Source organism: Protopterus annectens, chromosome 13.part0 (assembly GCF_019279795.1).
Source record: "Protopterus annectens isolate FY-2018-M chromosome 13.part0, PAN1.0, whole genome shotgun sequence".
Taxonomy (NCBI): Eukaryota; Metazoa; Chordata; order Ceratodontiformes; family Protopteridae; genus Protopterus; species Protopterus annectens.
The window spans coordinates 805,782,750-805,808,813 of NC_056747.1; the positions used below are offsets into that span (position 1 = coordinate 805,782,750).

The 26,064-nt window shown below is 44.2% G+C and overlaps 1 protein-coding gene across 1 annotated transcript in view; it reads left to right on the top strand.

The window, feature by feature from the left end:
* RPS6KB1 (ribosomal protein S6 kinase B1) overlaps positions 1-26,064 on the top strand; it is a 1,830,003-nt gene that overhangs the window by 682,594 nt on the left and 1,121,345 nt on the right. The window contains exon 5 of the mRNA XM_044054533.1: positions 16,471-16,528. Within this exon, the coding sequence (XP_043910468.1) occupies positions 16,471-16,528 (58 nt within the window). The remainder of the gene's footprint in view (positions 1-16,470; positions 16,529-26,064) is intronic.

A 26,064-nucleotide genomic window follows, 5' to 3' on the forward strand; every position in this document is an offset into this window, starting at 1 on the left:
TTAGGTATTACAGCTACCACTGCTTTCTTCCAAGATGTTGGTACTTCTCCTTCTCTTAAAACACCGTTAGACAAAACCTTCTAGATCGTTATCAGTTTTTACCTCCTAGGTTCCAAACTTCCACAGGAATGTCATTTAGTCCTGGAGAATTTCTTGTAGACTGGTAATACATCACCATTTTTATCTCCTCTCCTCCTATCTTAGCTGTTAGTAATTCAGCCTCATCTGCCTCTAACCTTGGCATATTTAATTTTTCCATAAACATTTTCATTTGTACGTTTTCTTGATTTCCATGTTTCTCTGCTTTCTACAGACTTTCATAGAATTAACAAAATATTTCTAATAATTCTACAGGATCTCTTGTTATCTTCCTTGTTATAGGGTCCCTAAGCTTGGCGACAGCCCTTTCTACTTTGTTGCCTGTGTTGTTGTGCTAAAAGTTTTTGTGCTGTAGAGTTATCAAAAAAACAGTTGCTTAAGTCACTGTAACAGTAAATCAAAAAACAGTTGCTTAACAGCATTTTTTTAAACTCATGCATATTATCACAGTAATCCCTTATCTTCTGTTTAGCGTTCTGCCGTTGCTCCTCCTCTTGTTCTGTGAGATTTCCCCCTTTTCCCCTTTGTTACTTGAGTTGTATTTAGAACCATTGGTAAAGAAAATAAGGGATTCAGAAATTCAAAGATATAATTGGTATGGTGTCATGAAAAGTTGGATGTTATGTAGTCCAATCTCACCTACATTCTTACCCGTGGGTTCGGAGCTGAATGTCGGCTCCGACTCGGCCAAACTTTTCTAGCTCGAAGTCTTCTTTTGGGTGGGCTAAGAAGGTATCCCATGCTGCACTGCTCTCTATCCCCAGATCTCGTTTGCCGCTCGTGTAGCTTGGACGTGGTCTCGCTCTTGGCTGTGGCTAAGTACCCCTTTTCTTCCTTATCAGAGAAATGTGTTGCAAACAAAAAGCTATTTTAATAGCTGTTGTGTGTTCTTGTCTGGTTTTATGAAAGTTTTTTGTTTTGGATCATTTTTCTGTGGTGTCCCACTAGCTGTTTCCAACGGGCTAGGCCCGTTTTCAGTTAGAGGACCTAGTCTGTCCCCTTGCTTTCCTTGTGTCTTTTAGTTTATCCGGAACTAAGTACCGTTTAAATTAGAGGTATTAGTCCTTTCTCCCTAGTGTTTTTTGTCAAGGATCGTTTAACTTAGAGATCTTGTGGTTTTTTGTGTGTTGTAGTTTTTCCCGCCTTGTGACTGTTTGACCATTGGTCCGTTAGTCAGTGTTTGTCTTGGTGCTTTAGTTTTGTTGGTTGACTATGTCCAAAGATACTAAGGAGCACAAGCCCTCAGGCTTCAAGAAGTGCTCTAGGTGCAGTTACAAAATGTCCATTACCAATGTGTATATTGTCTGGGAGCGATTCATCTCCAGGAGTTGTGCAGCTTCTGTCATGCTTTTAGTCTGAGAGTTCTTCAGGAAAGGAAGAATAAATTGATTTTGAAAGGACATCTGAAACCCTTTTTCGAGGAGGTTCTGGAGAGTGCTTCCAGCTCTAAGGCTAAATCTTCCAAATCAAAAAGAGATCTCCGGCTCCATCAGTCTCCTCGGAGCTACCGGAGAAAATAGCAAAGTCTACTTAGACATCCTCGGCTCCATTGTCTTCAGGGCCGCAGGAAGTGTCAGTTGTCATGGAACGTGCTTCGGCTCCAGTTTTCTTGGAACCTGCTCGGAGCCGATTGCCTAGTGTTAGGCCATTATCCCCTCCTCGCAGATCCCTTTCGGAGAGGAGGTCTCTATCTCCTTCCCTATCCTCTAAATCCTCCAGGACCTTATGAGATGTGGATGTCGACAGAGTGGTGCAGAGACTCCTTCAGTCACCGGTTCTGGCAAAATTATTCTCGGCTCCGACCCAGTCGGCTCCAGAGCCGGTCCCTCAACCTGCTTCGATACTTCCTCCTCCGAGCACACCTCCGCTTTCGGAGCCGGAGTGCTCGGCTCCGTGTGATGTCCCTAGGTCAGTTCCGACAGCCCCTCCTGGCTTATCGGTGCCGATGTCAGCTCCGTCCCCGTCGGTGCCATCCACGGAGTTCAGGACTCAGGATTCTTCGGTCGGACCCGAGGGGAGGCTTCGGGACACCTTTCGGCTCCTAGTCCCTCTCTCGGTGCTTCTGTGTGGGAAAGTTTGACTCCTGTTGTGGCTTCGAAGGTTAGTCGTTCTTCGGACTTGGGGACCAGCCTTCGAAGCCATGTGGAGCGCGCTGGCCAGGTCATCAGCGGCATCATGCAGGTCAGTCATTCTGTCCCCTGCTACACTGGTGCAGGTCTCTGATTACCTTCTATCTCTAGACAGCAGAGCCCCAAGGCCTCAGGGTACCCAGGATACCCCCATGAGTGGTCCCCACATTTCTGAGGGCCCCTCAGAGTTTTTGCCTGAGGATCCACCCAGAAAAAAGACGTGCAAGAGGAAGCACATAGATTCCCAGGATGAGTCTCTCACATCAGACACCGACCTCGGGGAATCGGAGGGGTTCCCCAAGTCATCCTCTGAGGATGCTTCTTTCTCTGATATCCTAGAGATTTTGAAGCAAAGAGGTGACTGGCCATCCAAAGCCCCCTCAGAGGAGGAGTCGGTCTTCCTGAAGGCCTTTGGTGCTCAGCCCTCTGCCTCCTGGGTATCTCCACCCTTCGACGAGCTTCTGGATTTGGTTTGTCGAAGGGTGTGGGAAACCCCTGACTCTGTGGAACCAGTCCCCAGGAGACCCAATACATTTTTGTCTGCTCCTCCTGATAAGGAATTTCTGTCCAAGTGAGTCCCTGTGGATGCCATGGTAGTGGCAGCTGCCACTCAGAAGGAATTAGCCGAGACTTCTTCCACCATCCATCCCCCTAACAAGGAGTCTAGGACCATGGACCGGTACAGGAAGCGTACTTTTTCTTCAGCGACCTTTACCTTATGACCACTGAATTACTTATCACACTTTACATGGCTCCAGAGAGATCTCTTCAAGGAGCTTGGAGATACTCTCCCGGGTAACGTTTCTGAGGCGGTGCCTCAAACGGTCAACGCTCAGTTGTCTACCCTCAATTCTGTTGCAATCTCCTCCATGCAGCCGAAGGAGCAAGTAGGGCAGCAAGTTCAGGAGTTGCTCTTAGGAAGCAGGCCTGAATGCGCCTTTGTCATTTCGCGAAGGCCTTCAAGTCTTCATTCACCGACGCCACTTTTGATGGTTCCTCTTTGTTCGAAACCAAGGTGAAAGACACTCTCACCAGGTGCGAGCAGGAGGGATAAACTGTGTCTGCCGTAGGAGTCCATTTTTCCCTTCCCTCTAGGTCTTATCCCAAGGCCCAGAGGGGTGGCAAAATGTGGTTCAAGAAATCACAGAGGTTTTTTCCCGGTGCACAAGGTGAGACCCCTCCAGAGGCAGGGGAGGGGGTGGTTATTCAGGGAGACTCTGCCCTAGGGGCAGAGGAGGCCCCCGCAACCCGGGAGACCGCGATTCCTTTCACGGTTCTCCCTACCACTGCCCCTGATGGAAGGCCCGACTGTGCATGTCCGGAGCCAGTCTGGGGTCGAATCTCATTATACCCGGAGGCCTGGCAAGACATCACCCAGGACCAATGGGTTCTAAGAATAATTTCCGCAGGATATGTCATTCCCTTCTCGTCAAATCCCCTTCCAACCAAGAAATTCCCGGATGTTCCACCCAATCAAAGAGATTACATAGCTTTAGAAGTTTCAAAGCTGCTAGAAAAAGGAGCCATCCAACATGTCCACTCAGATCAGATTGGATTAGGGACTTACTCCAGATATTTTTTTGGTGCCGAAAAGGACAGGGGACCTGAGACCCATTTTGGATCTCGGTCAATTGAACACCCATGTGCAAAAGTCCAAGTTCCGAATGGTCACATTGCAGTCTATTCTCCCATTGTTGGGAAAAGAAGAGTGGATGTGCTCCATCAACCTCAAGGATGCTTACTACCACATAAAGATGGACAGGGCATCCAGAAGTCACCTGCGCTTCTGGCTGGGAGCCAGTCATTTTCAGTTTCAAGCCCTGCCCTTTGGTCTCACCACAGCCCCCAGGGTGTTTACCAAATGCTTGGCAGTGGTGACTGCTCACCGGAGACGTCAGAGATTCCAAGTGTTTCCATATCTGGACGACTGGCTCCTTACTGCCACCACTAGGCGTATACTACTTCAGACCAGGGACGCTACTATCACCTATGTCAACAGTTGGGCATCACATTGAACTGGAAAAAAATCTGCCTTGTTGCCCTCACAGCATGTCATTTTTATAGGCACCGAACTAGACACCGTCCTCATGCGGACATTTCTACCACAGGAAAGAATCAGAGTCGTACAACAACAAGTTCACGCCTTGCTCCCTCTGGGAAGAGCGAAGGCAAGATGGGTCCTCCAACTGTTGGGGACAATGGGCGCTACAATTATGTTAGTCCCTCTGGCAAGGTTACATATGAGGCTTCTTCAGTGGCTACTCTTTGCCCAGTGGTCTCTTCAATGTCTCCCACTTTCTCACCCTATTCTCCTCACAGACAGGTGCAAACAGGATCTCAGTTGGTGGCTTTGCACCGATAACCTGAATACGGGAAAGCCCTTCGTTCCTGCGCCCCCGGTTGCCACAGTGACCATGGATGCCTCCCAGATGGGGTGGGCATTATCTAGGCAGGACAGTCCAAGGCACGTGGCAAGAGCACAAGATGCATCTGCATATCAATGTCCTGGAGATGAGAGCTGTGCTATTAGCATTGCAAGCACTCCAGAGTTTTCTTCCTCTTGGGACTATTGTAATCCACTCAGACAATATGTCAGTGATGTGGTATCTGAACAATCAGGGAGGAGCCAGGTCTTATCCCCTTTGCAGAGAGGCCATGCGAGTGTGGCAGTGGGCAGTGTCTTAAAGTTTTCTGGTGGCAACGCACATTCCAGGGAAGTCCATTGTGATCGCAGACAGGCTAAGCAGAGCTATTCTGATGCCTTACGAGTGGTCCCTGAACTGTCAAGTTGCGGAACAGATCTTCCGCAAATAGGGTCAGCATTGCTGCAACATTTTTGCCAGCCCCCTCAATGCAAAATGCAGCAGCTACTTCACGTTGATCCCCCTCAGGGGGAGTCACCCAGGGACACTTTAGTCCACGATTGGCCCTCTGGTCTACTCTATGCCTTCCCTCCGTTCCCCTTGCTGCCAAAGGTTATTCAGAAAGCGCAATCCTTGGGAAGCAGAATAATTCTGATTGCCCCACACTGACCTCACCAAATCTGGTTCCCCTTTCTCCATCCCTATCTCATGGACGCTCCTTGGATTCTGGACCCACAACCAGACTTACTGACTCACATGTCAGGGCAGCTCCATCCCTCTCTTCGGACCCTCCAGTTGACAGCCTGGCTACTTCACTTCCGTCATTAGTTAGGCTCCACCAATTTTCGCCGGAGGTGGTTCATATTCTATCTTCCTCTCATAAGCCTTCGACCAGAAAGATTTATTACAGCAAATGGAAGCGGTTTTCAATCTAGGCACATGCCAAAAAGATTGACCCTTACACAGCTTCAATTTCGTCTGTATTTGAGTTCTTGTCTACGCTCTTTAACCAGGGTTCAGCGGCCGCAACCATTAAAGTCCAATTGGCGGTGATTTCTACCTTTCATGTCGCAGACGAGCGTAGCCTGATGGCACATAGACTCTGTAAGGCTTTCCTGAAGGGCACGTTGTTACTTCATCCTCCGGTATCGGAACCTGTTATGCCTTGGGACTTGAACTTTGTTCTACAGGGTCTTACTTCACCCCCCTTTGAGCCTGCAGCTACTTGCGATTTAAAATTCTTAACTTGGAAGACTGTCTTTTTAGTGGCCATCACGTCAGTCAGACACGTTTCAGAGCTTCAAGCTTTATCAATCAAACCCCCTTATTTGATTTTTCATAAGGACAGGGTTTCTCTCAGACCGAACCCCTCTTTTCTTCCCAAAGTGGCGTCAGTCAGTAACCTTAACCAATCTATTGAATTGCCAGTGATGTTCTTCATCTCACATTGCTGCAGTCCTTACACTTGGGGTAGTCCGCTGTCCTCGGTCGGCCCGAATATCAAAGTATAAGGCTGACGTCGGACAAGGCGCATTAGACTGACATCAGGACGTCAGGGTACAAATGCGCATGACCGACGTCATATCCTCAGTCTTTTTTGCCGCATGGTCCGATGCAGAAGCAGCGTTGCAAGTGTCTGAAATTTTTCGAATTCGGAGTTTCAGACCGAGTCAAAGTTGGCTAAGTACCCCGTTGGGGAATATTTTAGTTTTTTCTTGCCTCAGTGGTTTACCGGATGTCAGAAAAAGTGAATAACTGTATTTCTTGTGGGAAACAGATACCGCATAGAGATTATCATACTTTGTGTATTCCTTGTTTAGGGCCTGAGCACGACGTTGTTGGTTGTCGTTTTTGTGCTAGATTCAATAAGCGCACTATTAAGAGAAGGTTAGATTGTGCCAGGCTAGTCTTTGGGAAGCGGTGCAATTATAACATGCCGTTGGATACTCCGACGTCCGCTTCTTCTTCGAAGAAGCGCAAGGACAAAGCAGCTAAGCCCAGGCAAGAAGAGTCGTCCGTACCGGACGCCGGTTCTTTAGAGGTGTCAGTGGAGCCGGCGGTTCCGCCGGAGGTTTCTCTGGAGTCCCAGGGGGAGACTTTGTTATTGCAGGATGTGGCCTCTCAGGAGGCAGGTCAGGCTGAAGGGGCTTCTCAGGTTACTGTACTCCCCCCCCCCTTCCTAGGGTGGTTAGGCCCTCTCCTTCTGTTTCCAAGGCTTCTCCCAGAGGCAGGCCAGGTTTAGCTTCAGTTGGTGTCACTCCTAGTTCTTCAGGATCTGTGCCCAAGAAGCATATGCTTAAAATGGCAGAAGATTTGATTACTTTGATTAGAGGTTCTTTGCCCCCTCCTGATAAGAGACCTAGGGTGGAACCTGTGTTGGGGAGTTTTGAGCAGGCTTCGGATGTTTCAGAGTCTTCGGCTGAAGACTTGCAGGAGTATTCTCCTTATTCTGATTCTGATGTGGATGATTCTACTCCTTCTGCTTCTCCTCCTGAGGATTTTTCTTTTCAGAGACTCTTCATTCCATGAGGGAGCATTTTAAGTGGGAAGGTCAGGACTTCTCTGATTCCAGGAAAAGGCTTAGGGAATTTTTGTTTTTACCCCAGCATAGGCCTTTGGCTATACCTCCTGTTCTGGATGTTGTGGAAGATGTGTTTGCAGAGGCTTCTCTTAATCCTGATTCTTTGCCTCCTGCTCCTGTTAAACCGGATAGGTATTACAGGGTGCCTGAAGCTCATAAGTATCTTTTTAGGAGTCCTAGGGCGGACCCAGAAACTGTGAGTCAGGGGCCTAAGGGTGTTAAGGCTTCTGTTGTCAAAAATCCGGTTCCTCCAGATAAAGAGGCCAGGGCTTTGGATAGATGGGGAAAGAAAGTCTATACTTCTTCCACCCTAGCTATGAGGGCTTTGAATTGCCAGTTTCACATGTTGAAATACCAAAACTATCTACTTTCTCAATTGAAGTCTAAGGTAGATGCTCTGGCGGAAGGTATTGAGTGTAAAGAGTTACAAGATTTAGTACATGTTTCTGAACAGGTGGGTAAGCATTCTTTGCAATGTGGTTTTGATGCTGTACAGGCCTCGACTAGGGTGGCTGCCACTGGGTCAGTTCTTCGCAGGCACGCCTGGCTGAGGGATCAGAATTTATCTGACCATGTTAAGACAAGGATTTTAGATGCTCCTTTACAATCTGATGTGTTGTTTGGTTCACCTGTTGAGGCAGTCTTAAAGAAAATGGAAGACAAGGCTAAGTCTATGCAGACTGTTAAAGATTTTTTGCAGGTTCAGCCTCAAGTTTAGTAGAAATTGGCCTACCAAGGGGTGGACGATCCTTCTTATGATTCCCAGTCTAGGGGTAGATCTAGACGTGGTAGAGGCAGAGCTCAGGGCTCTTTCAGGCCTAGAACAGGGAGTTCACCTGCACAGTCTTCGGGTGAGGGCAGGGGTCAGTCCTTTCGTAAACAGACCCAATGACCTACCTTTTCAGCTGCCAGAGCCTTCTCGTCTGGCAGCACCTTTGGGAGGAAGGTTGGCACTTTTCAAAGAAAATTGGAGTTTAATTACCCAAGACAGATGGGTATTGGATATCATTCACCAAGGTTACAGGTTTTATTTCCATACCTTGCCTCCTTTCAAAGGCATGCCAGACGTTCCTCCTCAGCAAAGGATACAGGCTCACAAACAAATTTCTCTGCTGCTTCAAATAGGGGCCATACAGCCGGTCCCTATGCCAGAAGTGGGCCTAGGATTTTATTCTCGCCTGTTCCTAGTACCAAAGAAGGGGAACACGTGGAGACCAATTTTGGATTTATCTATCCTCAACACTTATCTGGACATTCCCAAGTTCAAAATGTTGACGTTACAACAGCTTTTACCTCTCCTGGGCAAAGATCATTGGATGGTAACTTTGGATCTCAAGGAGGCTTACCTTCATGTTCCTATCAGACTGAGTTGCAGGAAGTATCTGCGTTTTCGAGCTGGGACTTCTCATTATCAGTTCTCTGCATTGCCCTTTGGCTTATCTACTGCGCCCAGAGTGTTCACCAAAGTTCTGGCTCCAGTGATAGCTTTCTTCAGGCTAAAAGGAATACAGATCTATCCTTATTTGGACGATTGTCTGATTCTAGCTCAAGGAAGGGACGAGCTTCTTCATCATTTGGAATATGTGATAGCAGTGCTAAGATGCCTGGGGTATTCTGTGAACGAAATAAAGTCCAGTCTAGTACCCTCTCAGGACATGTGCTTTCTGGGTGTAAGACTGAATACAGCATCCCAGATGGTCTTTTTGACCCCGGACAAACAAAATAATCTTTCCCTTTACTTTCATCAATTGTCTCATCAGTCCAGGCTGACTGCAAGGACAGTCCTTCAAGCCTTGGGGTTCATGGCATCTTGTATTCTGGTGCTTCCCAATGCCAAACTGCATATGAGAAAGCTACAATGGTATCTCAAAAATGTATGGACACAGCACTGCCAGGATCTAGACACTGTCATTCAGATAATACCTTGCATTCAAAAGGAATTTTTGTGGTGGGTTCAGGAATGTCACCTAAACAAGGGACTCTCTGTGACCCGGCCAGAGGCGAGTCAGATTCTAACGACAGATGCCTCAGACAAAGCTTGGGGAGCTCATCTCAATGGAAAGTGGATACAAGACAAGTGGCCTGCCAGACTACGACATCTACATATCAACTTGAAGGAGATGTTAGCAGTCCAGTTTGCATTAATAGCTTTCAAGGATTTACTTCTTCCAGGGCAGGTGTTGATTCTAACAGACAACACAACTGTCATGTGGTACATCAACAAGCAAGGGGGAACACATTCTTATCCTCTATGCAGGCAAGCAATGATTTTGTGGGAGACTGCTCTCAGTTTACAGCCAAATCTTCAGGCAAGGTTTCTGCCGGGAGCACAGAACTCCTTAGCAGATGTGTTGAGCAGACGAATTATGGATCCCCACGAGTGGAAATTGGATCCTCATGTATTTCAGAAATTGACAGTGTCATGGGGAACTCCAGACATAGATCTGTTCGCTTCTCCACTAAACCACCAGCTGCCAAAGTTTTGCACAAAAAGGTTTCATCCCACAGCTTGGAAAGTGGATGCTCTTTCTTTCAATTGGGGCAATCTTCATGTGTATGCCTTTCCACCTCTGCCTCTCCTTCCAAAGGTACTTCTAAAGGTCAGACAGGACAAGCCAAAGATGATTTTAATAGCTCCAGATTGGCCTCGACAGCACTGGTACCCATTACTGAGAAGTCTGGTACGGGAGCCTCCATGGCCTTTGCCTTCGATTCCACACCTGTTGTCTCAGGAGAACAGTCATCTACTCAATGTCAAGCTTCACTCTCTTCACCTAACAGCCTGGCATATTCTGTTTTGAACCACAAAGGGTCTCAACTTCCACAGCAAGTTTTGGATGTTATTTTGGAAGCTAGGAGGCCTGGTACAAGGAAAGTGTACGCAGATAAATGGAAGAGATTTTTATTTTGGAGTGCAGCAAAGGATTTTGATGTTTCTGAGCCTAATTTAAGTGTGGCTCTTCAATATCTTACTGAGTTACTGGACAAAGGTTTGTCCTTCTCTTCTATTAAGGTTCATGCTGCAGCAATTTCGGCTCACTATGACTGTGACCCACCATTGTTTTCTCAACCTTTGTTCAAGCAATTTCTTAGAGGGGCAAAGAATATAAGACCCCCATGTAGAGCTCCTACTCCTGCTTGGGATCTCAATTTTGTGTTGGAGAAACTCACTCTACAACCTTTTGAGCCTGCAGCTACTACTGAGTTGAAATATTTATCATGGAAGACTGCTTTTGTTGGCCATTACCTCTGCAAGAAGGGTTTCTGAATTGCAGGCCCTTATGGCGGTTGAGCCTTTCTTAATTTTCCATAAGGATAGGGTATCTTTACGTACTAATCCTTCCTTTATGCCTAAAGTGGTTTCTAGTGTGGCTTTAAACCAGACTATTCATTTGCCTACTTTTTATGCAAATCCCCAAAATAAAGGGGAAAAGATTTTGCACACTTTAGATGTACACAGGCAGTTGCGATATTATTTGAGCAGAACTAAAGGGTTCAGACAATCTCAGCAGTTATTTGTTTCTTTTGCTTTGTGTTCTCAGGGCAAGCCTGTGTCAAAACAAACTATTTCTAAGTGGATTGGGTTTTGCATTGCTTTCTGTTATTCCCATCATGGCAAGGAGATTCCAGCTGGGATTAGGCCTCATTCCACTAGGGCTACTGCCACTGACAGCTTTTTAAGGGGTGGCAACTAAAGATATTTTGGAGGCAGCTACTTGGAGTTCAGTGCATACTTTCTCTAAGCATTATCACCTTCCACTTTACTCTAAATCTAGGGCTGGTATTGCCACTGCTATTTTACAGGGCATTTTGGCAGCTCCTGCTTCTTTATAGTTTTGCCATCCTCCCTTATCTCTGCTTTGGGATTCTACCCAAGTGTAAGGACTGCAGCAATGTGAGATGAAGAACATAGTACAGTTTTGTACCTACCATAAATGTAGATGTTCGAAGATCCACATTGCTGCAGTCCAATTTACCCTCCCTCCTTCCCCTCTGTAGTTAGAGGCAGTTGTGTGGGCTGGGTTGTAAATATTGTATATATTGTACATATTATTAGTGCAAGGGTGGTTGGTTGCTTGTTTGCTGTCTTTTGGTTTTGACCTTTCTGTTTAGGGTCTTCTGACATCTGGGGCAAGAAAAGACTGAGGATATGACGTCGGTCATGCGCATTTGTACCCTGACGTCCTGATGTCAGTCTAATGCGCCTTGACCGACGTCAGCCTTATACTTTGATATTCGGGCCGACCGAGGACAGCGGACTACCCCAAGTGTAAGGACTGCAGCAATGTGGATCTTCGAACATCTACATTTATGGTAGGTACAAAACTGTACTTTTTTTCCCCAGTTCTCAAACAAGGCAGAATTCAAATTTCATCAGTTGGATGTGCACAGACAATTACGTTTTTATTTGCACAGAATGAAAAACCTTAGAAAATCTGATCAGTCGTTTGTTTCCTTTTCGGAAAACAGAATTGGGTCTCCTGTCTCCAAAGTCACATTGTCCAGGCGGATTTCCAGTTGTATTTCTTTCATTTACTCATCAGGGGGTAAAGATTTACCGTTCCGGGTGAAGGCTCTCTCTACTCTGTCCGTATCTACATCTACAGCTTTTCAGGCCAGATTGTCTATGGATGATATTTGTGCTGCGGCTACTTTGGCATCTCCTCACACCTTTGTTACTCATTACAAGTTGGATGTGATATCTAGAGGCAGGTCTTCCTTTGGTTCCACAGTGCTCAGGAGTATTTTCCACTGAGCCTCCCAGGATTTAGGTGCTGGGGACACTGTCCCACGGGTAAGAATGTAGGCGAGATTGGACTACATAACATCAAGAAGTTATGTACTCACCATAACGTTCGATGTATGTAGTCCATCTTGCCTCATATTCTTACTTACCCCCCTCCTTCCCCCGTCCTGGAGGATCTGGAGGTTAGGTCTGGTTTCAGAACTCCCTTCATTCTTGGTTTGTTCTTCCTTTCTTTAGGTGTTATGCATGGAGAATGAGTGCTGGTGCTCTCAGCAAACTAGATCTGGGGATAGAGAGCAGTGCAGCATGGGATACCTTCTTAGCCCAGCCAACAGAAGACTTCGAGCTAGAAAAGTTCGGCTCCGAACCCACGGGTAAGAATGTGAGGCGAGATGGACTACATACATCGAACGTTATGGTGAGTACATAACTTCTTGTTTTATTTGCAGGTACCTAATGGGACAAGAAAAGGACATACTAGTGTTGTGGAATGTTCTGAGACAGTTCCTTGTTTTTTTGGGATATAACATTAATGAAGATAGAACAAAAGCTGTAGCTGTAAACTGTCTACCCACATGTCTGAACCAGTTCATACCCATATTTAGGGAGATATGATAAAATGAAATATTTAGGAGTATGGTTTATAAGGAGTCTATTATGGCAGCTAAGGATGTCTGGAAAGAGTGTAAACAAAGGGGTAATGGAAAAATTGAGAAACTGGAAGTTCTTGCCTGTGGCTATGGATAACAAGATACAAGCAGTAAAGATATTTTTAGTCCCTTATACTCTCTGTCAGGATTATTGGCTGATCAAATGAATGTAACTAAGGAATTTATTTTTAATCTGGGATGCAAGATCTGAACTGCATACACATAGTAAGGCCTTGTTAAGCTTAATTCTAGTGGCTGCCAACAAAGCAGTCACTAGAAAATGTAAATCAAAGGCTAAACCAACTGCACTTGAAGTAGTGCATAATGTAACAGAGATAAAAGAACAGGAAGCGGGATCTTTATAAAAGGGTAGGAGTAAATTACATTGAAAAATGGAAATTGTGGGAACAATACATGCAGAAAAATATTTTGGAGGAGGGATAAGTTTTAAGAGAAGGTGGGATTTGAACAATTTGTGTAACGTTTCTTGGATTATATGGTACAGAACAATATATGTGATGTATAATGTTTGTAAATGTGAACTTTTTAATATGGTTTGATTACTTTTATATAAATGTAAGCTTGCCTATGTCACAAGTGATGAATTAATAATGCTGTTTAAAAAACATAAGCCATTATTTCCTTACAAAATAACTGTTTATGAATTTTCCTACATGCCCAACTTTAGTTAGTTTGTGTTTGTGTCTTTCGGCTTTTCCCGGTTAGGGGTCGCCACAGAGGGACTTCGGTGCGCTAATGATTGTCAGTAGAGTTTTACGTACTGACTTGCTGGGCCTAACGCACAACCTTCAACAAAGGAACGCCCATTCACGCATGTTGCCACACAAGACGGTCTAACTGAGAATCGAATGGGCAATGTCTAACTGTGAGGCGACAACTTTAGTTAGTATGAGATTAAAATCAAAATTAGATGAGTAAGACTATAACAGAATTAATATTCTAAAATATTATGCTATTACTTTGAAATGTTATGTTGACAATTCAACTGTCTAATGTTTTACTAGAAAGAAACATTAGTAGACGTATTATGTTTTGTTTGCAGCACACATCAAGGAAGCAGATTAAAATCTCCCTGCATCAGAATCTGTGCATTTCTAAGGAATTAGTGTAAAAGAATTTAATTGCAAGTAACTTCTTGCAACTTATTTAGTAACAGTTACTTCTCGTAACAGACTATTTTTTGTCAGTAAAGTATGTCATGACATTGATTTGCTTCTTGGCTGTACATGGATTAACAGAAAACTATATACACTGTACATCTCTTTTAAAAATTGTTATTATTATTATTACTGTTATGTGTTGTTCTCACAGATTCCCAAGTATGCTGATTTATTAGGAAAAAACTGACAATTTAATCACATCTACATACATGCACACACTGCAGTTTTGCCTCTTTCATGCTTAACAAGAAAAGTACAGTAATTATCTGTCCACAGCTAGACAGTTGTGACCTTAAAACACACCATGACTTGTTTCTTGCTGTAGAAGAATAAAACTCTTAACTGTGACTCAGACAACCCAGATGTGATTAGCAACGTGTGCAGGAGTAGGAGGATGAGACTGAAAACTAATACCTGCTTACCCATGTTAGGAGGAGGGTGGTGGTCCAGTCCACATTTCTGTTAAAACCTGAGAGAAGCAGAATGAAGTACTAGGCTGAGATAAGTGTAGCAAGTGCATGAGGAGAAACATCCACTTTTTACTTGGTTTGACACTGGAGATCCCCCTTCAGCAATGTGCAAATCTAATGGAGATTATAAGATAGATTCTGCAAAGGGCCAAGGATGAAAACAGTCATAGCTAACCTGTTTTCCTTGCTGGTCAGTTTTATGACTGAGTTATTGTGCCTACTTCACGTACTGGCCCAAATCAAGGGTGGCAGAGCACAACAGGTGGCAAAATCAGAGTTAAAAAAAATGAAACATGATTTAGGAACTATCCCATATACTAAACATAGTAATAACCCTCACTAGGAAATACCAGATTTTCAATAGATAGCGAGCATCTGTATTAAAAACACTTGTGTGATTATTATTGCTTAGCAGCACAGAGTCTAGTACTTGCTTAAACTGATATAGAGTTTTTCTGACTCAACTTACCATTGCTAACCAGAAAATATGTAGTTATATGTATGTATATATGCAAAGTCATTTGGAGGGCCATATCATTTGCTCTTCATTTTTGATTCCTGTGGATTGTCTTGAAATGAAGAAATGCCACCACGTGAAAACAATGGAAAACAAAGAAGCAGCGGATGCTAAATACAATTGAGCGCTTTCATTTATTTGTTTACTAGAACTTCTGAACACATTATGACATGACCATATCTTTTATAACTAAGATCATGTGACCAGGCATATCTTCCCTTTCAAAAGACAGAAACAGTAGTAAAGTTATACCAGAATAGTTGTGTGAAGAACCTAATACTCATAATATAAAAAATGTGTAAAATGAATATTATACATCATGGTGACATACCATTAAATACTCAAAAATTTTGAAATACATTTGATATTGATCATAACATTTAATCCTGGTGCCTTATCAGTATGTTATTAGCATCCCATCATATGACTTGTCATGAATATTATCCAATACAAAAAAATAAATTTCTTAACCTGCAGTGACTAGTGTGTTTTGCCAATGTTTTGGTAAAAACTTTATTCTTAATGCCCAAAATATGTTCATAAATTCTCTGTAAGAGCATTCTAGTGGTCTTAACCACACAGAAGCTCTCACAGGAATTACAAGTTGCCAGATACATTACTCCTTCATGTTTACATGTAAATCTGAATTTCGCAGACACAGTTCTGTTTTGTTGTCTGCACTAAACAGTGTCCACCATATGTACCTACAAAATAGGCTTGTCACTGTAGGTTAAGAACTTTAGCTTTTTTGTATTGGATAGTATTCATGATGGGTCGTATGGTGGTGATGCTAATAATGTTTTAAAGTGTACATAAGTTCATTGGCAGCTATATTTGTGTGCTGATAAGGCACAGGGATTAAGTGGTATGATCAATGTTGTTGTTGTTTGTCTTTTGGCTTTTCCCGGTTACGGGCCGCCACAGCGGAACTCCGGTCCACTAATCATTGGCAGTAGATTTTCATGAACGCCATGGTGCCAGCTCAACATCAAATCTTCAACAAAGGCACGCCCATTTACGCATGTCTTTCGAACGCCACCCAACCGCGGGGAGAACATGTAGACTCCACACAGAAGGCACTCCCCGCACTCCAACTGAGAATCGAACGGGAGAACCTCTTGCTGTGAGGCAACAAATGCTACCACTGTGATCAATATCAAATGTATTTTAAATCTTTGAGTATTTAATGGTACTTGAGCACGGTTTATAGCATTAATGTTACGCATTTTTGTATGAGTATTAGCTTGTTCATACGTAACTATTGTGATATAATTTTACTATTGGTTCTAGCTTTTTAAGGGCAGGGCTAGCCACTTGGTGGTGTGAACTTTGGCTCTAGATGATTGTCATTATTGAAGTGAAACCCCGACCCCATGTGCAAAAATGGGAAAAGGGGGCTGTAGATAGATGAATATGGCTGGTCATATGATTTTAGTTATAAAAGACATGGTGACATCATAACGTGTTTTGATGAAGTTCTAATAAAAAAATAAGGAACAAAAGCACTCAACCATATTCAACATACATTGTCTCTTTGCTTTTCATTATTTTGTATTTGGTGGCATTTCTTCAGTGTTTGTTATAGCAATCACTGACACTTGCATCTTTATTGTTTAAAAAAAATCTGTATTTACAGATATTAACAAGTGGAATGACTGATGCACATGAACTGTTATTTGGATTTTACAGTGCTTATTTATAGTTTTTTTTTTTTTTTTTTTTTTTTTTTATAGGAGGAGAACTTTTTATGCAGTTGGAAAGAGAGGGAATATTTTTAGAAGACACAGCTTGGTGAGTAAAAAATTTGTTTTTGAGCAACCAATGTCTAAAGGTTTTTCCTTCAAGATATTTTAGCAGAAGTAACCAGCTGTGTTGTGAAAGTAGCTGGATGGCCATGTGTAGTACATAAAACTTTTTTGCTGATTAAGATTTTTTAGCAGGTTTGGCTTTTGAAGGAAATCTGTAAGAGAATAGATGGAAAGTGTTTGGAACAAAGTAGTTTAAGGTACAAAGTAGTTTAAGGTACAAAGCCTGGATAGATCCAGTGCTGTCTTTTCTGTCCATCTTCAGCCTCTGGGTTATTGAATATGACACCGGATACCTCAAGATTCTTCAGTCTAAGAGCTCTACCTCCTCTGTCTACAGTACCTTGCTGTGTCCTACTCTGTCCTCATATCTTGTTTGCTGCTATCAAGAACAGACTGCAGGCTTTCAAGCTCTGCTAACTACATCCTTTTTTGGACTGCAACTATATCTCCTCTGCCCTTAGTTTAGCTGTATTAGGTATAGCTGTTGGGTGGTTAGGTTATAGTGTTATAGTTAGGCATTAGTGTTTTTATTCCTGTGTGATGTTTACTCTGTGCTAGCATTCCTGCCCTTTTCCTGGTGCCCTCTAGAAAAAAAATGTATATTTTTACTCACACATACGCATGTATGTATATATATATATATATATATATATATATATATATATGTGTGTGTGTGTGTATGCACACATACGTGTGTGTGGTATTATACCTAGATATGTTTATTCAAAAAATTATATATTGTGTGTGCATGTACATATATAAATATATATAGAGAGACAATGTCAGCTTTTTCTGTCTTATAAGTGTAGTTAGGATTTCTGTAGTTCAGTTTTGCCTTTAGGTAAGTATATTTTTGTGTGTGTTGTGGTAGTGCTTTTTTCTATTATTGGTAATGTAGGCATTAGTTTTGTCTGACTTAATTATGGAGAAAGAAAAGGCAACTTTTAAGAAGCGTGTTGTGTGTGGACACAATTGTCACAGCAAGATACACAATTGCTGTGTATATTGTCGAGGTGCTGCCCATTTGAATTCAAACTGTTCAGCCTCAGCAGCTTTTTGTACCCGAGTCATTAACGAACATCGTGCCAAACTATTTTGAAAGGCATGCTCTAGCCTTCAGCAGCCTGTTTCTGTTTTGCTAGTAAGAGATCTGAGAAGAGGAATATATAGCAGCTCAGGACAAGGATCCTAAATCCTGTTCCAAGGAATGTGAAGACCACAAACAGTCTTTCTTCATCCACTGAGGGTCAGTCAGAGCCGAAGGTTCACTGCCCTTCAGTGCCTGTGGTTCTAGCACCGTCAGGTCCAACACCTACTGTTCAGTCCCATTCTGCTGTCCTAGTGGTGTCAGAAGTATCCACTTCTTCTCCCACTTTCAGCAACCCCAGTCCCTTCCTGGTAAATGAGCCTTCAGCCTTGGTAGGCAGATTGCACTCCCCTTTCTCACCTATCATGCAGGCAGAATTCCCTCTGTGGCCATCTCCTTCTCTTAATCTGATCTCCTCCTGTTCGAATCCATTCCTCTGATCCGATGCTGGTAAGGAAGTCTTCCAAGCCACTGGTGGTAGCATCTCTCCCCGTTTCACTAGATCAGTTTGGAGCATTAAGCTGTCAGACTTGGAGCAGCTATTGTGATCCTTTTTGCAGGAGAGATACATATATGAAGCCTCCCAGCCTTCTAGGCCTCTTTGCTTGAGGTCTCCACTCCAACCACTCTTTTTCCATCCCTTTCCAGTTGGCTCAGGGGTTTACGGGTCCACCCCTGCAGTCACACCCATGTCGGCTGTTACACCTTGGCCGCCTCAGGCCCAAGCTCTTCCTTGGTGTTCCTGACTCCAGCATTTTCAGGGCTTGCTGTGACCTGGAGTGGAGTGTTCTGGGCTGCAGTTCCAGGTTTCAGAATAGTCTTTGCTACTTGGAGCTTCAGCAGTCTATAGTTTGGCTCCAATCTGGGCATCTGAGCAGGTCAAGTTGGCAAAAGATACTGGTGTCTTGATTGGATCCAAGGAGAACCCGGTCTAGTAGAATGGCTTTGGCTTTTGACACCGAGGATCTTCTCCCACTTAGAGAGGGGTGCCTCAGCAGTGGCATCAGGTCTTTCTCTTTCCATGTGTCTTGGTCTGCAAATTTGCACCACCTGGTTCTGGGACAGCCTGTATCTTCTGGTTTCATGCATTCAGGCCCTACCCGATTTCTTCTGACTTTCCTTCCGGTTCTTCTACTGGGGGAGACAGAACAAGTGCAATAGGAAATGCTTTGGTTTCCCTGATGAATCCTTTACCAAGGACACCGACTGTTATGAAGGGGAGGCCTGTCTCAGATCCCCCTGCAGTGACACCTGTTTTGGCAATTTATTTGCATTATTGAAACAGTTTTGGGGGGTGGACCACATAGGCCATTTCCTCAGAGGAGTCGATGTCTCTGGAGGCCTTTGGCACAGACCTATCCATGTCCTGGGTGTTTCCCACTTCCAGATGCCCTTATAGACCTAAGGTTTGAAGGGAGGCCAGTGTGGTGGAACCAATTCCTAGGAAACAAGGTAAAATATTGGCCTCCTAAAGACAAACCCAGTTTGAGTAAAGGTCTAGCGGTTGATATTTCTGAGTAGAGTTTATCAGTCCATCCACCCATCATGGAGTTTTGGACTCTGGACCACTTGAGTAAGTGCACATAAGCAACTATCGTATTATAGGCACTCCACTATCTGACTCATTTGACAAGACTTCAGTGAGACCTGGTAGGTGAAGTGTCAAACATTGTGAAAGCTCAGCAGCCACTAGAGCCACAGAAGGTACTGGAGACTCAGTTGTTAATGATGCACTCTCACAAACATTTCCATGAGGCTGTTGGCCAATGCAGCTGATGGGATGTTTCGTGTAGTAGGCACTGGCATTAGCATGGGTCATCATGCCAGGATGCTCTTATGTTATTTTGCAGACTGCTTTAAGGTGTTCTTTCTCAATGCTTCTTTAGATTGTTCTTCCCTTTTGGACCAAAGGTAAAGGCGAGATTAGCTATGAATGAACAGGATGGAAAGTCTCTGCAGTTGAAGTGCATTTTGCCACTTATCAGTGATCTTACTCCAGGAATCAGAAGTGGCCAAGTGTCTCTTTTTTTTGTAAAGTACAGCAGCCTTTCCAAGACACTCCTGGGAAAGGTACCCCTCATGGCAAATAGGGTAACCATTTGGCAGAGGCAGTCCCCAGAACCAAGGTTTTGGCGAAGCTTTTTCTGGGAGGCTTTTTCAGAGCTCCTGAATGGTGATCTGACAGTCATTCTTTAGGAGTATTCAGGGGTCATTTATTTCTCCATCCAAAAGCTTGGAAGGCCATCACTTCAGATGAATGGGTGATGAGAGCCGTGACAATATGTTATACAATTCCCTTTTTGTTTACGCCAAAGGATTCCCCAAAATCTCTTCCAAATATGCCACCCTGTCAGGGAAGGGACACAACAGTCAAAATCCAGAAACTGCTGGCCAAATGAATTATCCGAAATGTCCCACCAGACCTGTGAGGATCCAGGGCCTATTCCATATTCTTTTTGGTACTAAAGAAAAATAAGGGCCTCAGACCAATTCTAGATCTAGTCAGATTGAACCACTTCATCAGACACACCAAATTCTGGATGGTCGCAGTGCAGTCCATTCTAAGTCTCCTGAGGAAGAAAGACTGGATGGTGCTAAGTAGATGATGTCCTGTAGTCCTGTCTCACCTTTATTCTTACATATGGGATTGGAGCCGATCCTCGGCTCCGACTCGGCCTATTTACAAGCTGGAAGTCTTCTTATTGGCTTGTGGCTAGGTAGGTGTCCCGTAGTACACCAGTACAATCCCCAGATCTCATTTGCCACATCGACGAGTTCGGTTGTGCTTCTCCTTGGCTCTGGCTAAGTCTTTCAAATTTATTCAAAATTTTTGGATAATTCTCCTGTTTTTCCTTTGATACAGTTATATAGCATTGTATAGTCATAGTTTCTGTAGTTTGCAAGTTAGAATAGTTAGCATTTACTAGTGCGCCATTTGTGTACAATTTCCTTTAGTACAGTTGGCCTTTTGGCCTTATAGTACTTGGTATCCTGTATGCCAGTTTTTCTTGTTTAGTAATTAGATATTAATAATAGGCACCTTTTGTGCTCATTTAGACTGTGTGTGTTGTTAAGTAGTTATATGTTTTAATTTTTTGCGGATTTTCTGCTTGTTGATATTATTAGTGTTGCAAACAGAAGGAGTTTCTGTTCATCTTATGTAATAAATTTACACTTTATTCCAGTTTTGGGTGTGCGAGTCTTTCTAATTCTTTCTGTCCCCCCAGGTCTGTTTTAGTTAGAGGACCTAGTTTCCCATCTTTTCTTCCTGACCAGGCTAGGCCCATTTAAGTTAGAGGACCTAGTCCTTGTGGTATCTCTTTACCGTTCCTGTAGGGCTAGGCCCGTTTAAGTTAGAAGACCTAGTCCTCTCTTTCTCTTGTGTGTGTGTGTGTGTGTGTGTGTGTGTGTGTGTGTGTGTGTGAGTGAGTTCTTTTTCTGGAGAATGTCTAAGGAAAGCAAGGACCATAAGCCATCTGGCTTCAAAAAATGCATAGAATGCTCATAGAAGATGTCTATAACAGATGGCCACAGTAACTGCGTTTACTGTCTTGGGGCCATTCATTTACAGGAAACTTGCTTATTTTGCCACTCTTTTAGTGCAGGGTGTTGCAAGTAAGAAAAAAAATAAGCTCATTCTAAAAGGTCTTCTAAAACCTTCCTTTGAGGAAGATCTGGTTAGCTATTCCTTCTCTGCTAGATCTCAGGGATCTAAAAAGGAAAAGTCCAAGTCCTCTAAGAGGCCCTCCCCAGCACCGGCTGGTGTCTTGAAGCCGCCTCTTAAAATTACTAAACCTGACAAATCTACTTGCAAGTAAGAAAAAAAATAAGCTCATTCTAAAAGGTCTTCTAAAACCTTCCTTTGAGGAAGATCTGGTTAGCTCTTCCTTCTCTGCTAGATCTCAGGGATCTAAAAAGGAAAAGTCCAAGTCCTCTAAGAGGCCCTCCCCAGCACCGGCTGGTGTCTTGAAGCTGCCTCTTAAAATTACTAAACCTGACAAATCTACTGTCTTATCGGCTCCACAGAGTTCGGTGCCAATTGAGAGTTGTACTACTGTGATTACAGGGTCGGCGCCAAATAGCTCGGAGCTGACCACTGAGAATATTCTATGGAGCCGGTCTATGGAACCTCTACCGGTCTCCCCTACACTGAAGTCACCAGTATTGCAGAGATCCCGTTATCCTACTCTGTCCTCCAGGTCTTCCAGGAGTTTATCGGAAGAAGATGTGGAGAGGGTAATGCTGAGACTTTTGAAGTCGTCTGCCTTACCAAAATTTTTGGCCCCGACCCAGTCGGTTCCGAGGCCAATTGAGTCCGTTTAGCCTGTTTCAGTTGTTCCTCCTCCAAGCCATGCTGGCCTTTCGGAGCCGGAGTGTTTGGTGCCGCTGGTGGAACCCTCGGTTCCAGCTCCCCCTGTAGTTGTTTTGGAGCCGAGTTCCGCTCAGACACTCTCTGTGCCGTCCGTGGTGTCTAGGAGCCGAAGCTCCCCTGTCGGCCCTGACAGGGACGCCTGGAACTGAACCTCTTCCGTTCCAAGCCTCCCTCTCTTGACACGTCGGCAAGGGTGAGTTCGGATCCTATGTCTATCTCTGAGCCGATGGCTCTGGAACCGATGGCATCCTCAGTCTCCTCGGAGCTGAGGAGGTCTTCGGGAGATGGAGAGGTCGGCATTCAAGATGATGAGGAGTGTGCTGTCCCAATCTTCAGCTCCTACCAGTGGTACCGACACTCTTCCCCCCTAGGGCACTTACTTCTGTCTCGGCTCCTACTCTCTCCCTGGACAGCAGAGACCCGCAGTCTCAGGAGCCACCGGCCGGTGGCCCCCACTCTTCCGAGACCTCCCCAGAATATCCTTCAGAGGAGCCCCCACGAAAGAGAACATGTAAGAGGAAGCATGTAGACTCCCAGGATGAGTCTCTGACCTCTGACCTCTAGGAGTCAGAAGGGTCCCCCAAGTCGTCCTCTGATGATATCTCCTTCGTAGACATCCTGGAAATCCTTAAGCAGAGGTACGACTGGTCCACTGTCATCCCTTCTGATGAGGAGTCAGTGTACCCAAAGGCTTTCGGTTCTCAACCTTCAGCCTCTTGGGTGTCTCCACCCTTCGACGACCTGATGGAGCTAGTTAGTTGAAAGGTGTGGGATACTCCTGATGCCGTGGAACCAGTCCCCAGGAGGACCAAATAAGTTTCTTTCTGCACCCCGAGAAAAGGAATGTTTGCCTAAAGGTGTTCCCGTAGCTGCCATGGTGGTGGCGCCGGCCACTAAGAAGGAGCTAGCAGAAACTTCTTTTGTTCATCTGCCGAATAAGGAGCCTCGAACGATGGACGGATACGGGAAGCATATCTTCTCTTCAGCAGCATTTACCCTTAGATTGCTGAACTACCTTACACACTTCACGAGGCTTCAGAGAGATCTCCTTAAGGAGTTAGGAGATTCTCTACAAGGTAATGTAAAAACAAAAGTAGGAGGTACCAACACGATCAGTAGTCTTCACACTGGACAAATTCCAACCATTAAACACGATAAAAGTCCAAAATATTTTCAACAAGGAATGAGCGCTTTCGCGTAGTGCTAGCTACGCTTCATCAGATACAATCAGAAAAACGTTACCATACTTAAATATAAAACTTTTAGGCGGGATCATTAATCAATGAGCTTATTATTATACCAATTACATATCGTAATTAGCCTTCATTCAAATTCAATTGCTTTTAACCAAAGTTAACAAGGCTTTCAGAACCAAAATAAAAAATATATAAATAGTAAAATAAAAAATTCTGTAGCATAACATCAAAACGGCATCCCTCATTTTCAAAATTATATACAATGAACGCCGTAAGAATGCTGAAAATAATTAAATGTCCACATATTAAGGAGCTAATACATATTCTACCATCGGGTAGAAAGAAAACCAAGGAATCTCCAAAAACATGTATCATCATAAAATAAATATTAGAAAATATTAAAAAATATATATATACAAACATATCAAATTAAATATACACTAATTCCAAAGCATAAAATGCCTTCAAAAATCAAATCTACTAAATCCTAAAATCGAATGTATAACAAGGAGCAGCACAATGATCATCGCTAAGAATCCTGAATTTAGCAAGGAAACCTATAAACATACACTTGCTCCCATCCCAAATATTTTGGACTTTTATCGTGTTTAATGGTTGGAATTTGTCCAGTGTGAAGACTACTGATCGTGTTGGTACCTCCTACTTTTGTTTTTACATTATTCTACGTTTTGGTGAGAGGTATCTTTGGCTGAGAGTTGTTTTCTTGGTTGCTATATTCTCTACAAGGTACATGTACTGAGGGAGTCCCTGACAAGGTGTCTGCCCAGTTGTCCACCTTGAACTCTATTGTCAACTCGTCCATAAGGCTTATCTTGTATGCAGCCGATGGAGCAAGTAGAGCAGCGGGTTCAGGAATTTCCCAAAGGCATCTTTCCTGGATGCGTTTGTGTAATTTTACGGAACCGTTCAAGTCTACCTTTACCTACGTCCCCTTCGGTTCTTCATTGTTTGGACTCAAGGTAAAGGACACTCTCACCCAGTGCGAGCAAGAAGGAAAAACACTCTCTGGGAGTACGTTTTACTGTCCCCTCTAGACCATACACTAAGGGACAGAGAGGTGGTAAAATGTGGTTTAAGAAGTCCCAGAGGGTTTTCCAGGATGCACAGGGTGACTCCTCCTTCAGAGGCAGAAGAGGAGGAAATGGTAGACGTCGCCCTAGAGGCAGGGGTGGAATGCAAAACCAGGGAGGCTGCGATTCATTTCGAGGCCGGCCTTACCAGCGCTTCTGATGTGGGGCCCGACTGTGCTTCTCTGGGGCCGGTCAGGGGTTGCATTTCTTTGTATCCAGAAGCCTGGCTAAATATCACTCAAGACAAATGGGTACAAAGAATTATTACCCGAGGTTATGTCATACCCTTTTCTCTTCCACCTTTTGTTCCCAAAAGGATCCCGGATGTTCCACCCAATCACAGGGATCAGGCAACTGTGGAGATCAACAAGTTGCTGGCAAAAAAGAGTCATCCAAACTGTCCCTGCAGACCAAATAGGATCCGGAACTTACTCCAGATTCTTTTTAGTGCCAAAATGTACAGGGGACTAGAGGCACATCTTGGACCTCAGCAGATTGAACGAATCAGTAAGGAAGGACAAGTTCCGGATGGTGACACTACAGTCTATACTCCCGTTATTAGGGAAAGACAATTGGATGTGCTCAATAGATCTCCAGGATACCTACTACCACATAAAAATGTATAAGGTGTCGAGGAGTCATCTACTCTTCCGGCTGGAAGCCAGTCATTACCAGATGTTCATCATGTTTCACTGTTGCAGTCATTACACTTGGGTTATCCTGCTGGCAGGCTACCCACAGTCGGTCTGAATTCCAAAGTCTTGGTCCGGCGTCTGTTGCTGTCACCTCTTCCCTGACGTCAGTGCGCCAGGGGTATAAAAGATGCAGCCGACGCCATTTTCTTCAGTCTTTCTTGCCGTGCGGTGCCCGAAGCAAAAGCAGTTCGCAAGTGCCGGTCGGCCAACTCCTGAGATTTTCGAATTCGAATTTCAGATCCGAAGTCTTCAATAAAGCTAAGTACCCCATTTGGGAAACTTTTTTCTTGCTCCAGACCGATGTCAGAAAAAGTTAACAATTGTATTTCTTGTGGAAAGCAAATACCTCATAAGGATTTCCACTCTTACTGTATTCCTTCCCTAGGCCCTGACCACGACATTGCTAGTTGTCGGTTTTGTGCTAGATTTAACCAACGCACTATTAAGCGTTGGTACGATTTTGCTATTCAATATTTTGGCAGAAGGTTTAACTACATAATGCCGTCGGAACAACCGACGACCGGAATTCATACAAAACGCAAGGATAAAGACAAGGACAAGCATCCGAGGTCCAAAACCGATGACAAAGCCTCTTCAAGGCCAGTCACCGGTTCGCCGGTGCTCAGTGAGGTGCTTTCGCAGCTCCTGACTCCCGCTACCTCAGAGCCACAGGCCGCCTCCGACTCCCACGTGGAGACAGCTAGGCTTCTGGATACTCAAGGTATTGGCCCTTCGGAAATTAATCCCTCAGATGGGTCCAGAGCCGCTGAGTAGGCATCGGCTTCTGAGGGTGTTTTCAGACCTACACAACTTTATATAAAGCCTACTTCAACATCCAAGACAAAGTCTAAAACAGTTTTAAAGACAAGGAAACCAGTACAGCATTCTCCAGGACAGACTTCTATGCCTAAGAAACAGATGCTCAAAATGGCCAAAGACCTAATTACTTTGATCAGGGCCCCCCCCCCCCCGATAAGAGGCCTAGGCAAGACACTGAATATGATTCCCCTGATCAGGTTTCCATTTCTTCTGATTCCTCCTCTGATCAGGGATGTTCTGTTCCTCCCTATGAGGATTC